At 40.9% G+C, this 16,163-nt stretch overlaps 1 protein-coding gene across 1 annotated transcript; it reads right to left on the bottom strand.

Annotated features, from left to right (window-relative positions):
* Positions 1 to 14,243: 14,243 nt before the first annotated feature.
* On the bottom strand, positions 14,244 to 15,952 carry LOC102980798 (SNW domain-containing protein 1-like). The gene is given in 4 exon segments (XM_055081139.1): positions 14,244 to 14,498; positions 14,500 to 15,369; positions 15,371 to 15,486; positions 15,488 to 15,952. Coding segments are annotated over 4 exon segments (1,608 nt in total). The 3' UTR covers positions 14,244 to 14,341.
* Between the last annotated feature and the right edge of the window lie 211 nt (positions 15,953 to 16,163).

Genomic DNA, 16,163 nt, shown 5'->3' on the forward strand with positions numbered 1-16,163 from the left:
TCGATCAAGTGTGCATCACTTCTCCTGTTCTGCCAAGACTTCTTCCTTTTCTGTTTGCATTTAATGGACACAGTCTTAGAAACATTACAGAATAAAAGCCCAGACATCTTCAGTCCTTTGGTGATTAAATGCACATTAGCAAATCTATGTCTTGTCCTGATTCACTGTCGTAAAGCATGAGCAGAGGCTAGAAGTGTCATCTGGATTGTTGCGAAACATTTAAAAGCAGTGGCCCTTCTCTGCTTTTATTCATTTCCCCATCATGGTTTGAGTATAAAGCACTGTGAATGAAGGTAGTTGTCAGGGTTAGCTGCAGGGGTGTGGGTGTTTTTCTTTATTATTATTATTTTTTGGTGGTGGGGGGAAGGTAGTTTTATTTTAATTTTATGGGCTCCTTTCCCCCTTTTTATGATGAGCTAATTGCATTGGTTAAAAGCAGCTAACCAGTTCTTTAGAATATGCTCTCTAGCCAAGTCTAACTTTATTTAGACACCGTAGATGGACAAGCTTGATTGTTTGAACCAAAATGGGAACATTAAACAAACATCACAGCCCTCACTAATAACATTGTGACTTGGCTGTCAAGTGTAGAATCCTCCCTTCAAGAAAAAGCTTGTGACCATTTTGTATGGCTTGTCTGGAAACTTCTGTAATGTCGTAAAGCATGAGCAGAGGCTAGAAGTGTCATCTGGATTGTTGCGAAACATTTAAAAGCAGTGGCCCTTCTCTGCTTTTATTCATTTCCCCATCATGGTTTGAGTATAAAGCACTGTGAATGAAGGTAGTTGTCAGGGTTAGCTGCAGGGGTGTGGGTGTTTTTCTTTATTATTATTATTTTTTGGTGGTGGGGGGAAGGTAGTTTTATTTTAATTTTATGGGCTCCTTTCCCCCTTTTTATGATGAGCTAATTGCATTGGTTAAAAGCAGCTAACCAGTTCTTTAGAATATGCTCTCTAGCCAAGTCTAACTTTATTTAGACACCGTAGATGGACAAGCTTGATTGTTTGAACCAAAATGGGAACATTAAACAAACATCACAGCCCTCACTAATAACATTGTGACTTGGCTGTCAAGTGTAGAATCCTCCCTTCAAGAAAAAGCTTGTGACCATTTTGTATGGCTTGTCTGGAAACTTCTGTAAATCTTATGTTTTAGTAAAATATTTTTTGTTATTCTAAAAAAAAAAAGAAAAAATAAACAATATGGAGGTAGCTTTTCAGACCATCCATAGGCCACATTGCTATGAAGCAGCGTTATAGACAGTATCTCATTTAATCCTTACATCACCCATAGATGGTAGGTATTATTATCCCTATTTTACAGATACCTAACTCAGACTAGAGAGATGCAGTAATTTTCCTAATTATTATTATCACTACCAAGGAGCAGAAATGTGATATGAACCCATCTTACTTTTCCTAACCAATGCCCTATACTACTTCCACTACTTTTCCTTATTCCTTGATTTAAATTCATATACATTTTAACCTAATCATATGCATATAATTCTCACTGAAGGCACACCAGTAGAACATTAATTGCAGCCTGATGCAGCTAGAAATACAGTTCTTTAAATGGTACCATTGGCCTTTCCCTGAAACATGCCTAAGGTCACTGACTTGATCAGCTAAGGAACTCTCCCTGATTTCAAAGCAACCAGAGGAGTCTCCAACACTCTGGAGCTTCAGGGTCAGTTCCTCCAAAACAAAACTTTGTGTCATGGCTAAGTTACTTTTTTTTTTTTTTTTTTTTTTTGGCCACACCACGCAGCATGCGGGATCTTTGTTCCTTGACCAGGGATCCAACCCACGCCCCCCTGCAGTGGAAGCGTGGAGTCTTAGCCACTGGACCGCCAGGGCAGTCATGGGTAGGTTACTTTTAATAGTCAACGACTTTCCTCCCCAATATTAAACACTCAAAGAGAAACTCATTTAAAAGATCTACCATACTTGTATTTTCACTTTAATATACGTAGCCTACTGCAACAGACAGAGCTGATTGCCTACCCCCAATCCATAGCCCACCTCTCCTCCATTCTATCATAGCCCTGGCTTGGTTCAGGGATCTACTCTATCTGCTCTCTCTCCAGCAGCCATTTGCTTCAGGGAAGGGTGGCCCAATCCATTGTTTCAGGGAATGGCTTTTGATTGGTCTCCCTTTCCCTTGTCAGTAAGTGCTTAGGGACTAGGAGGCGAAGCAATTCCAGCCAATGAACTATGAGGGAAAGTCCTTTGGAAAAGATTTCCTTGCTCTTAAGAAAAGACACAGGAAAGAAACAAGCCCTGCTTCTTCCTATAGACATTTTGAATCTGGATATGACACCTGGAACTACAGCCGTCACTTCTTCACCATGAAGGAAGCTGGCCTGAAGACAAAGTCAATAAGCCGTCCTGCAGGCACAGCAGAAAGATGAAAAGAACCTGGAACCTTAATGATGTCACTGAGCCACTAAACTAACCAATTCTGGAGCCACCCTGTCTAGCTTGTTAGGTAACATAACACATTTGACTTATTCTGGGAACTGGCTGAGACTTCTGTTACTTTGGCCAAGAGGATACAAATAGGTACATGCCTGCAGACAGTGGTATGTTGAAGTCAGCACCTGCTGCCTGTCACCCCTATGCCACGTTCAGTGATGTCATATTGGTGGCTTGAAACTGGCCACGTGAGGAGTGCCTCTCCCACAGAAGCCATACATTGGTAAACTACACATCCAAACTTTTTGTATCCTCTGAGACAACCAGCTGTTGAACATTTACTAGCACACCACTGCAATGTTGGGGTAATTTAAGGTGTATACAGTAAATATTTTCTATGAACTATGAAGTCAAGCCAAAGAACTAGAAAAGAATTTAAATATCTATACAGTGAGCTAGCCACTTAGCTAGCTTGTCACCTTTTAAATAAGATAATTTTTCTCTCCCATTGGGCAGGAATCAGCCAACTACAGCCCTCAAGCAAAATTTGGCCTGCTGCCTCTTTTAGTAAATAAAATTTTACCGGAACACAACCATACCCATTTATTTGCATTTTGTCTTTGCTTTCATGCTACAATGGCAATGGAGTAGTTGTGACTAAGTAAAAGTATTTAGTCTAGCAAAACTTAAAATAATTACTATCTGGCCTTTTACAGAGAAAGTGTGCAGACCCCTGTTCTAGGGAGATGTGATGCATTGATCTGCAGAATAAAATGCCAATATCTGGGAGGATGGGGTGGGAGAGAATCGATATTTATGGCTATGGTGGCAGAGTGCAGGGTAGAAGAACAAAAAGAACTAGCAGTCAGAGGAAGATCCGGGTCCTTCCTGGTTCTGATTCTCTATCTTATGAGTTATATGAACTCAGGCAACCTACTTTAACTCTCTGAGCCTCAGTTTTCTCATCCATAAAATGGGGCTACTGTTAGCCTCACAGATATGGATTAAAATGAGATAAAATATGAGGAGTACCTGCACACTACTATATATAAAATAGACAGACGATAAGGACGTACTGTATAGCACAGGAGACTATATTCAATACCCTGTAATAACATATAATGGAAAAGGATCTGAAAAAGAATATATATATATATATATGTATGTATGTATAACTGAATCACTTTGCCATACACCTGAAATGAACACAACATTGTAAATCAACTATACTTCAATTAAAAAAAAGTAATTGAAAAAACCCCCGATGAATGGATAAAGAAGATGTGGTATATAATATATATATACACTGGAATACACTGAGCCATAAAAAACAATGAAATTTTGCCATTTGCAACAACAAGGATAGACCTGGAGGGTATTATGCGAAGTAAGCAAGTCAGACAGAGAAAGACAAATACTGTATGTTTTCACTTATATGTGGACTCTAAAAAACAAAACAAAGGAATGAATATAAAAAAACAGAAACAGACTCACAGAGAATAGACTAATGGTTACCAGCAGGGCGAGGGATGGGGGGAGCGGCAATTAGGGGAAGGGGATTAAGAGGTACAAAGTACCAGGTGTAAAATAAATAAGATACAAGCATGTAACGTACAGCACAGGGAATATAGCAAATATTTTATGATAACTTTAAATGGAGCATAATCTATAAAAAATATCGAATCACTATGTTGTACACCTAAAACTAATATAATATTGTAAATCAGCTACACTTCAGTATAAATCAATCAATCATGAGGAGTATCTGGTACAAAAACATAGATATTATTTGCCATGTGACTTAACCTGTTTTCATTTATTCATCACTCATTAATTCAGTAAATATTTATTGTGTGTCCAGTATGCATGTACTATTCTAGGAACAGGGCTTAGAGCAGTGAAGAAAATAAACAATGGCCCTGCCTTCAGGAAGCTTACATCCTAGTGGGACAGGCAGTCAATAATCTGTTGTACAATAATTTCTGAGCCTTAGCTTCTTTGATTGTACCAAAAAAATAAAAAAAATCCCCTCTACCTACTTTGTGGGACTGTAGTTAGATTCAGATGAGAACAGTCACAAACCGGCAGTAATGAGCAAATCAAACTTCAGGACATTTTTGTTAGGCCTATAGTGTTTTTAAAATGTTTACTTTGGTTGCCACATGTAAATATGAGATTTTCCTAATGCTATAGACTGAATTTGTTCCCCTAAAATTCATATCCCCTAATCTCCAATGTGATGATATTTGGAGGTAGGGGCCTTTGGAAAGTGATTAGGTCATGAGGGCCCTGCTTATACAGAATGGGATTAATGCCCGTTTAGAAGAGACCCCAGGGGACTTCCCTGGTGGTCCAGTGGGTAAGGCTCTGTGCTCCCAATGCAGGGGGCCTGGGTTCGATCCCTGGTGGGAGAACTAGATCCCGCATGCATGCCGCAAATAAGAAGTCCGCATGCCGCAACTAAGATCCTGTGTGCCGCAACTAAGACCCAGCGCAGCATGAATGAATGAATGGATAAATAAATAAATATTAGAAATCCAACAAGGGATGCAAAGTTTAAAAAATTTAAAAAATAAAAGAGACCCCAGAGAACTACTTTGCCCCTTCTGCCGTATGATGTCACAGTAAAAGCATGGCATCTATGAACCAGGCAGTGGGTTCTCACCAGACACTGAATGTGCCAGCTCCTTGATCTTGGACTTCCCAGCCTCTACAACTATGAGAACTAAAGGTCTGCTGTTTAAGCCACCCAGGCTGTGAGATTTTTCTTACAGCAGCCTGTACCAGCTAAGATATCTAAAAATCCAGATTTCCAAGTCGTCTTGAGAAACTGAGAGTGCTAAAGATACTGGTCTGGCATTCCTTCTTGGCAGCCATCAGCTGGAGTCAAGTATGGCACCCTTCCTTTGGCTAATGCCTGTACAGCCCCTTCAGCCTGCCCCTGACCTCCTGTACTGTCCAATCCCTGTGCTGTTTCACTCATGTACAACACCTGCCTGACTCCTTAAGGCAATAAGATCTTCCACTTCTGCCTATACTGTGTTGCCATAAATCAAAGTTTCTCGAACAGCCATATGTGAGTCATGTTTATGGCATGCTTGACGTCTAGCACTCTGGCAATTTCAATAGGACTAGCACTGGCGATTCTACCAGCACCCGCGGACAAACACACACAATGTAATAACTCACCGATTGGACACAAATATGTGTCACGAAATGATAGGATCGGTTGTACAAGTGAAAAAGCCAAAGCTTAGAAAGCTTACTATATAGTCCTAGCCTCTTCAGAGGTTTTTCTGTTAAAATAGTCCCCAAGGTTAAACTGTCTTCAATGTAAGATTATAAAGCCATCTACCCATAAATGGCCAGTGTGAGACCATCCTCGGTCTGTGCTGTTTCAGTGCTGTTGAAAAATTCTGAGACAGGCAGTGCTATGCAACAGCCCTTTGGAAAGCAACATAGGGCAACGGATCAAGGATTAGAAAGTTATTCATATTCTTTGAAGAGTAATCTCAGTTCTGGGAAGTTATCCTAAGAAAACAATTTAAGAGAAGCTGAATACTACCGGCAAAAAATAATAGCTGTGCTATGAATAACGTAAAACCGAAACAACCTAAATGCTCAACAACTGGGAAATGTCTATAGAATTATGATACGTCAAACAAATGGGATAATAGACAATCCTTTAAAATTATAAAGAAGACGAAAATACTGTAATATGGGAAAACATTTATGATGCAATGCTAAAGCAAAAAGAGGACTCTAAAATTGTGTGTACAATGTGAGGGAAGCTATGTAAAACTTCTGTAAAAGTTGTATACTTGTAACTCACAAAGAATGGGAAGAATATGCAAAAAGAAATTTAGGTGGGATGGTATAATTAAGATTCATTTTCAAAATTGCATTCTATTCTGCAGAATACTATAATGGTGGATACATGACATTATACATTTGTCAAAGCTCAGAACTGTAGAACACAAAGAGTGAACCCAAATGCAAACTATGGACTTTAGTTAATAATAATGTATCAATATTTGTTCATCAATTGTAACAAATGTACCACACTAGGCTAAGGTGTTAATGACAGAGGAAATTGGTGGGGGAAGGAGAAAGGGTACACAGAAATTCTTTGTACTTTCTGCTCAATTTTTCTGTAAACCTAAAATTTCTTTAAAAACTAAAGTCCATTAATTAAAATGAAATAAAATAAAATTGCATTCAATACCATTTTCTATATAATTTTCTGAAATAAATATTTCAGGTTACTCCTGCAGTGTAAATATGAGCACAAAAATCTCTTTTGTATGGTTTCTCCAGGACTAAAAATAACCTATTATTTATTGATGCTGCACATTGAAAAGTAGGTGATTATCCCATAGAAGACACAGGGAAGGTAACAAGCCCTTGGCAAAATAAAATGTTCTGTTTCTTTAAAAGATATTTAACATCATTAATTTTTACCTTGCCTCTGCTATCCCCAGATGACTCCATTTTTATTTGTTTCAGTTAGACAACCTCCTTTGGCGTTACCACAACTTATAAGTTCAGAACTGACTGGTGAGGGTCTCTCAAATAAAGATAATTGCATACATCCAAAGAAAAAATGTAAGTAACAGCATAGTGAGCAAAGGTATGTTGTAAGTTAGAGTCAAGCTGGGTAAACTACAGAACAAGGAACATCCTCACACGGTTCCAGGGTGGGGAGAAAGGACTTCTCTGAAAGCATCAGTATGCGAGACTGTTACTAATAATTCCTCATGAAGAGTCGCCCTGGAGCCTCACAAGCCTCAGAGATGGGCACGATATCCCCCCTTCCACGATGATGAAGCTGAAGCTCTCAGAAGTAAAGGGGCTCGTCTGACAACACTGTATCTGAGGGATGAGTAGCTCTGGTGGACTTTGGACAGTGCACTTGCCCATCTGCCCTCCAGATTTCAAAACCGTTATTGGGCATTTCTGTCAACAAGCCATGGTAAAGCTTAAGCACTCATTCATGTGAGTGACCACGACCAAAGGAAGCAGCGGGTGGGGGGGTAGCAGGGGAGGTTAACCACCAGGTTAACTCAGGGGTGTACCGCTGCTCACAAAACAACATGTGAGTCTTTCAAAACTGTCCATGTAATAGATTTATATGTATTCAGAAGAGATGCACAGGTTAAACAAGGCTAACCTAGTTTCCTAGAGACTTTGGAGCAGCCTGTGGTTCCCTCAGAATATCAGCCTGAGCCTCTTGTAAATAATTAACCCACCTGATATGACACAAATATAATGGAAAAGTCTTCACTGAGTTAAGAGAATACCTACAACTATAAGCAAAGAAAGTACATTTCCAGCGTGCAATTCTTCATTTTACTAAGCAGCCTTCCGTTTATTTTATTTTGACATCCAACCACTAAAATATAATTGCATTCTGCATCTCATCTTGGCTTCAGAAAAAAAATTTTTGAAACAAAAGAGGCTCTATATTATGATGTTCCTCTAAGGTTACTCCTTAAACAGTGCAGGTTGGGATATATTTTCAATTTCACTTTGTCCTCTTTGCTTTCAAAAATCTAATCATGTGCAAAGATTTCTTGCTAACAGTCGATCACCTTCCAGTAAAGCACTCCATTTGTAGGGAAATCTTTCACATTGCCCTCAGTATAGTTTTCTGAAGTGATCCCTTCTATCAGTAGAAAATCTACACATTTCTTACAGTTAGTATGCAGTTGGAGAAAAGGCACTTATTTGGGTGGGCTCCCAACACTGTCTTTCCATTGTTCTTTCCTTCATCGATCCTTTCTGCTTATTTCCAGTGCCTTAACCTTTAGCAGTATCCTTACTTTTTAAATTGGTTTGCAGACATAAGAGAGGTAGAGGTGTGTGGCAGAAAGATACCAAGAGTGGGATTCAAGACTACTGGGTCCAAGTGACACTACTTAGTCGTATGATCCTGTGTGAATCACTTCCTCTCTGCCACTATTTCCTAATCTGTAAAAACAGGGCATCAAATTACTGATGTCTAAACTTTAAACCAGTTGGCTGATTGCTAACTATCTCTTCCCAAATATCTAAGATACCTGGTAGACTATGCTTATTGTTTATTGCTCTGTGGAACAAGGAAATGGGTCCCATCCAGAATTAATCCATTTATAAGTAAGAAGTCACAGTATTCTGTTGTAGAGGAAGTTCTCACCACACAGAAAGGGAGAGCAGAAGCCTACACCAAGAGAGGAAGGGGAAATTTTTTTTAAAGGAAGAGTGATGAGCTGCCCAGATATCTCAGGGACCATGTCTCCCACTCCCTAGAGCCTTGACCAGGGGTAGGTATGTGATAGAGAGAAGACATAGGAACCTGACCAGTTGAGGGGGAAGCTGCAGTAAGAAGGCCTGTGCTGTGTGTCCCATGGGTAACAATAGGAAGACACTGCTTCACTGGGTGCCTTTGGCCTGTGATGTGTCTGGGCAGAGAGAAAGCCAAGACAGTGTCCACCGACTGTCCCTCACCACCCATCCGGCGCAGGAGTGATCTGAGGCTCTCTCATGTTCTCAGTAGAAGACAGCTAAGAGATGAGAGGCAGGGCTGGGGCCAAGGGGAAAGTGACTCCGTGGCCAATAACCTGAGCCAAATGGAAATCGTGTCTGATCCTCAAGAACTACAACAAAAAAGGTGAGGAATTTCCCCACGTGCTGGACAGTCAGAGAGTACAAACTACAAGTTCCACCAGCAGCAGATATGTCATCACAGTACACAATGAGGAGAGAAGCCACTACCTAGAGACCACCAAGATGAGTTTCAACAGCAGGATGCTCAGTGACCAATACTAGGGACGGTTCTGCTTAGGCCAATGAGAATTCACGGATCTGCATGCCAACAACCTCCGCCACTGTTACCATGAGGTCACATGAATTCTCCCCTAAACCAACCACTCATACAGGAGAGGGAGGGATGAACACAACACAGGGGAGAAATGACCTTTATACAGAAATCAACCTTCAATTTGGCTGCTTATTGATTCAAAAAAGACTGAGCTAAGTGAAAGACATTACTTTAAACTTGCAAAACCTGCTAGAAACTTTTTTACATTGAGGCATAATTTACATACAATAAAACACACCCATTTTAAGTCTACATTCTGATGACTTTTGACAAATGTACACACTCATGTAAAACCACCACAATCAAGATATAGAACATTTTCATCACCCCAAAGATTCCCTCACACTCCTTCGTAGTCAATCTCCACCAACCTCAGCATTGCGTTACCACTGGTTTGCTTTCTGTTGATGTAGATGAGTTTTGCCAGTCAAGAATTTCATAAATATAGAATCACACAATATGGACTATTTTGCTTCTGGCTTCTTTCACTTATGATAATTTTTAAAAAATAAATTTATTTATATTTTTGGCTGCATTGGGTCTTGGCTGCTGCGCGTGGGCTTTCTCTAGCTGCAGTGAGCGGGGACTACTCTTCGTTGTGGTGCGCGGGCTTCTCACTGCGGTGGCTTCAGTAGTTGTGGTACAGGCTCTAGGTGTGCAGGCTCGGTAGTTGCGGCACGCAGGCTCAGTAGTTGTAGTGCACAGGCTTAGTTGTTCCGCGGTACGTGGGCTCTTCCTGGACCAGGGCTCGAACCCGTGTCCCCTGCATTGGCAGGCAGATTCTTAACCACTGCACCACCAAGGAAGTCCCTAAGATAATGTTTTGAGATTCATTCAGGTTGCTGTGCATACCTGTACTTGATTCCTTTTTACTGCTAAATAGTAATCTGTTTTATGGATATATTACAATTTGTTTATCTGTTGATGGACATTAGGATTGCTTCCAATTTTTGACCATTATGAATATAGCTTCTGTGAACATCTGTATACAAGTCTTTTATGGACATTGGTTTTCATTTTCTTGAGTAAATACCTAAGAATGAAATTACTGTGTCATATTGTAAGTGTATATTTAACTTTAGAAGAAACTGCCAAACTGCTTTTCAACATGGCTGTATGATATTACCGTAACATATTAGAGCTCCAGTGTGTAATGGAGACTCATTGTAATTTTAATTTGTACTTTCCTTACTACTAATGATGTTAACCATTTTTTCATGTTTTATTAGCTACTCATATATCTTCTTTTGTGAAGCCTCTGTTCAAATATCATGCCCATTTTTAATTGGGTTGTTTATCTTATTATTGAGATACAAGAATTCTCTGTATATTCTCGATACAAGTCTTTCGTAGGTATATGTATTGCAAATATTTTCTCCTATTCTGTGGTTTGCCCATTCATTTCCCAATGGTGCATCTTGAAGAGCAGAAACTATTAATTTTGGTGAACTGAAATTTATTATTTTTCCTTTTTAGTCAATTGTATTTCTGTGTATTAGCAGTTGTTGCTGAAACTCAGCCTCTGTTCACCGGTGCCGAACAGAAATGCAGAGACAGAGTTTTGGGTGAAGCAGAAAACAATAGCTTTTTACTGCTTTGCCAGGCAAAGGGGGCCACAGTGCACTAATGACCTCAAAACTGGGTGTCCCGCCCTAGAGGAGGTGGTGAGGAGTTTTACAGTGTTCAAGGAGCAGGGTGTGATCAGCTCGTGGATAATTCTTGGATCGGTTGGCGTCAAGATGAAGTTTCAAGCATCATCAACCTTCTGGTTTCAACCAGTCTAAGGTCTATGTTCTTGCGGTCAGCAGTTTTCATCTGGTGGGTGTCTGCTTCCTATAAAAACACCTTAGCAATGTGTGTCAGGCCTTTATCTGTAGCTTTCAGGGAACTGGGAGTTCCCTGATTCTGCTAAGTGGCAGATTTATAGTCTAAATTGTTACCAGTTCCCCAGCCCAACAGCTATTCTTTGTTTCTACATCTTCACATTTCCCAATCATTAACTCGAATCAGACTTTTACTTCAAAAGACAAGGACACAGGGGCTTGTACACAATTTCATAGTGAACAAATAGAAAGTGGAATTTAAAAATACAACTCTACATTAGGCATTTCATCAAAAGCCATGAGATGCCTACGAATAATTTTCACATAACATGTGCATTATTTGTACATTCAAAACTATAAAACAGTGCTGAGAGAAATTTATAAAGGCTTGAGAGAGAGGGAGAGAGAGCGAGCAAGCATGTTCATTCCATGGAAGACTGAGAAGATGTCATATCTACCCAAGTTGATTGTTTCAATGAAATCCCAAAGTCCAGCAGCGTTTTTATTAAAATAGAAACTGACAAGCTGATTCTAAAACTCGTATGGAAATGCAAAGAACCTAGAAAGGGACTTCCCTGGTGGCGCAGTGGTTAAGAATCTGCCTGCCAATGCAGGGGACAAGGGTTCAAGCCCTGGTCCGGGAAGATCCCACATGCCACGGAGCAACTAAGTCCGTGCGCCACAACTACTGAGCCTGCACTCTAGAGCCCGTGAGCCACCACTACTGAAGCCCGCGCGCCTAAAGCACATGCTCTGAAACAGGAGAAGCCACGGCAATGAGAAGCCCGCGCACCGCAACAGAGTAGCCCCCGCTCGCCGCAACCAGAGAAAGCCTGTGCACAGCAACAAAGACCCAATGCAGCCAAAAAATAAATAAATAATAAATTTATTCGTGCGCCACAACTACTGAGCCTGCACTCTAGAGCCCGTGAGCCACCACTACTGAAGCCCGCGCGCCTAAAGCACATGCTCTGAAACAGGAGAAGCCACGGCAATGAGAAGCCCGCGCACCGCAACAGAGTAGCCCCCGCTCGCCGCAACCAGAGAAAGCCTGTGCACAGCAACAAAGACCCAATGCAGCCAAAAAATAAATAAATAAATAAATAATAAATTTTTAAAAAGTCATCACTAAAAAAAAAAAAAGAACCTAGAAAATCCAAAATAATTTTCAAAAGATAGAACAAAAGTTGAAGGCTTATACTAACTGATTTCAAAGACTTGCTCTAAAACCAAAGTAATCAAGAGTGATATTGTTATATTAGATTAGTGGAACAGAATAGAGAGTTTAGAAATAGACCCACACATTTATTCATAAGGGAAGAAAACGACTCTCTAGTGTTACCTCACACCATACACAAAACCTAACCCGAAATAGCATATCTAAACATAAACGCAAAAAGTATTAAAAAAAAAAAACTTCTAGAAGAAAACATAGGAGAAAATCTTCATAATTGGGGGATAGGCAAACGTTCTTTAGACAGAACATAAAAAGCAAAATGAACTCCCCACTCTTGCCTTCATAGGGGCTTTGAAGAGGTTTAGATTTACTATAGCAACAAAGAAGCTGTTATTTTTTTCACATCTGTCTCATCATATGAGCAAATCTCAACCCTACCACAACTTACTAGAGAAGATTTCCAAATGGACTCTACTATTGCCTCTACAGTGGGAAAGTACTCTTTAATGATACACCGTTTGTACCCCTTAGGGTGTCCCATTTGAAGCTCTTTATTGAGATACTCACTCCTGTCTCTGTAGAGACAAGAGGGAAACTGAGAGATACTATTTCTGATAATGGAAACTCAGTGTCCTCAGCCACGACCTGTTTGCTGAGGACCATCTGGTCCCGTATTCAGCCCATATATATGTCCATATCTGTAGCCAAATATCAGCCTCATTTCCAGCCCATCATCTCACTCCCACCTATCCCATGATACTATATGTTTCTTGCAACCTACTGAAAAAATCAAGCTTTAGTATCTTCTTACATGCTGTTTTCTTTACCTTCAAATTCCTTCCTTTCCCACTTCCCCACCTTACTTATCATTTCTGCTTCAACTGCTTCCACCCCACCTCCATCCTCAAAGTAGTTATCTCCCTTTTACAGACTCTTGGAGCTCTCTGTACATACCCCTCCTGGCCCTTATCAGATGCACTGTTATTATCTATTTAATGTCTCTCTCTACCACTGGCCAGTTTAACTCCACAGAACAGAAACAATCTTAAGTCATCCTTGTCTCTTCCCCCAATTCTCTTCACCACCTCCAAACCCCAACACGCACACACACACACAATGTCTGATGCAGAGCAAGAGCTCTATCAGTGTCTAATAAATGAATGAAATAAGTTCTGCCTTCACCAGAGAGAACCCCAGCAAGTCATAAAAAATAAATTAAAAGCATAAATAACAGTCACTAGTTTTAACATGGTAATTCAATTGAAAGAAATGGGAAAAGCACTTCATCTTCGTCAGAAAGGTCTAATCTTCAGACATCAGGCAAGAAAATCAACCTTTCCAGCTAGAAAAGGAAGAATATTCAGCACAACCGGCTTCCCTCTAAAGGACGCTCACCCAGGAGCAAAGCAGTCTTGTCACAGAGGAACCAGCCAGTACTTCGAGCTCAAGTCTCTGACTCCTGGGCCAGTGAAGCCACACAGCAATAATAGTAACAACAGTTACTATTTGGGGGCACTTAATCCACCAGGCTCTGAATTCACTATTATACATATGTTATCTCATTTTATCTTTCTTTTTTTGTCAAAATGTTTTTATTGGAAACAAATAGTTGCACCAAGCAAGAGGTTACTTTCCCCACTCCAAATTAAAACAGAGCACAATAGGGGCAAACATCATTTGGCAGGACAGTTCCAATATGTGGACATCCTTCTTTCTACTCACTGTGGTTGCGGTAACTTTATTCATAAGCAGTCACTCTTAGACAAATTATTAACCCCAAAGTGCTAATGTCACTCGAAAGGAAGTGGCCTTAATTTCATGTGTGGGGCAGTATGTTCTGTAAATGCCAAAAGGTGGGAGAAGCAAAAACACAACCCACTCTTTAAAAAAACTAAATAATTCAAAGTAGAATTTTTCCATCCCCCACTTTCTCCCGCAATAAAAAGTAGTGCTGGGCTCTGACATGCAGATTTGGTTTTGATCCTGGCCATTTACAAAGTGTTCCCCCATATGACTTGCATCATTAGGGTTATGAATAATAGTTCATTCACTCTGAAGAAAGTATCTACTCCTTTCCCCTCTTCTTGCCTTCATGCTCATGTTCCTTGGGGCGGCTGCTATCTGAGGGCCTTTTAGAGCCACCGTGCTGTTTGGCTTCTTCCAAAAATTTGTCCAAACCAAAAGGATCCTCCTCAAACTGAACTGGTCCTTCTCGGCCTCTGTCTACGGTCTGAACCAGAAAACTCCTTATCGGGAACAAATCTGTTAGTCTTTATTATGGCTTCTAGGTCATCACTATACATGTCCTTGTCCAGATTTTTACTGGGCCTGTAAATATTCTGGGCCATATCTTTACCACCTCTCCAGGCTTGATCATAAACATTGTCAATTTCATCTTCTCCACCTGCAAAACCACTGTCCATACCCTTGGATTGGTTGAACAGCCTTTGGTCATACTGAACTTCATTGGAAGTCCAAGGATTGGGTACACCAAGAACAATGACTTCACTGATATCTCGATTTTCATTTCTCTGCAGTTTCAACCTCTTATCTGGAGCTGCCCTGGAAAGATTCCGGTCATGCTGTCTCTCTTTTTGCCTGTCATGCCGGATTCCACCCCTCTCACGTGCCTCCCCATCCTCTTTTTCCACATGGGTTTTGAGCCCAGCTCTTCTCTCCCTGGCTTTCTGGGCCATTTCTCTAAGTTTCTCTTCATGTTTCTCCTTTTCTTTTTGAGCCATCTTTCTCTCTACCTGAGCATGCATTTCCACAGCTTCACGAGCCTTCCGGTCAGCAATATAGAGGGCTTCGGCCAGTTTTGCAAAATTTTCATTGATGTGAACTGTCTGCAGTCCTCTTCCATCAGCCGCCAGACGTTCATCTAATGGAACTGTATAACCCTTTGCATTTTTCAAGTTTGAAATACAGGGAGGAATCTTCCACTCTTGTTGTTCCTTCACGGTCATCTTTTGGCTAGGAGAATGCATGACAGGTGCAGGAGGAGAAGGTGGTCCCCGGGGGATTTTCTTATTAATCTTGAACCTTGGAGGCTCCATTGGATCTTTCTGCATTTCCACCATTAGAATAACTCTGTTTAGCTCCAGAGTTGAAAGCCACTCCTTGTTGAGACGGTGTGTGTCGGATGTACCGAGGAGGAGCCAGTTTATCGGCTGCTGCTCGGACTGGCATGGCTGCGGCAACCTTCTGTGATAACGGATTTTTCTAAGGTTACCCTTGCCTTTTCTGTTTTCTCTTTAATGGCTTCTTCATCAGGTCTTTGCAGGTCTGGGTCATCTGCATTCATGACTTCTTTGGGAACCACGTCAGTGTACTTGCTATAAATGACCTTGTCTTTTGACTGTCCCTGTCGAATAATTGCATCATACTTAATTTTTCCTTCAGCATCCACCTGAATGGCCAGTGAGTTTGACATTTTTTTCTTTTGTCCCATATTCAGGGGATACTGGGACACATGGATCGCTGGAAGAGGACCTCTATCTCCAAAACTCTCTAATAACTGAGGTGTCCAGCCTTTCCAGTACCCGCATGGGGGAGGTACTCTTTGGCAGGAGACCGGTGAGGTCTGTCGTGATCTCTGGGATCTTGCCTTTTCTTCAGCCTCTAGCTGGTCCTGAGATAGCTGAGCAGGTGCAGATAAAAAGCTGGTGAGCACCATCTACTGCCACTTCCTCTCCTCATTTTATCTTTATCTCAGCCCTGTGAAGCAGGTATTATAACCTCCATTTTACAGATAAAGAATGCTCTAACTATCGAAGATTTAGCCTCGGCCTGAGTTCAAAGCTTGTGGTCTTAATCTCTGCATCCTGTTGCTCTCCACTGGCCTCCAAGCTCCCTCCTGGTGGAAGCCAGCACGATTATGTTCGATC

The sequence above is a fragment of the Physeter macrocephalus genome, chromosome 20, assembly GCF_002837175.3.
Source record: "Physeter macrocephalus isolate SW-GA chromosome 20, ASM283717v5, whole genome shotgun sequence".
In the NCBI taxonomy this organism is placed as follows: Eukaryota; Metazoa; Chordata; class Mammalia; order Artiodactyla; family Physeteridae; genus Physeter; species Physeter macrocephalus.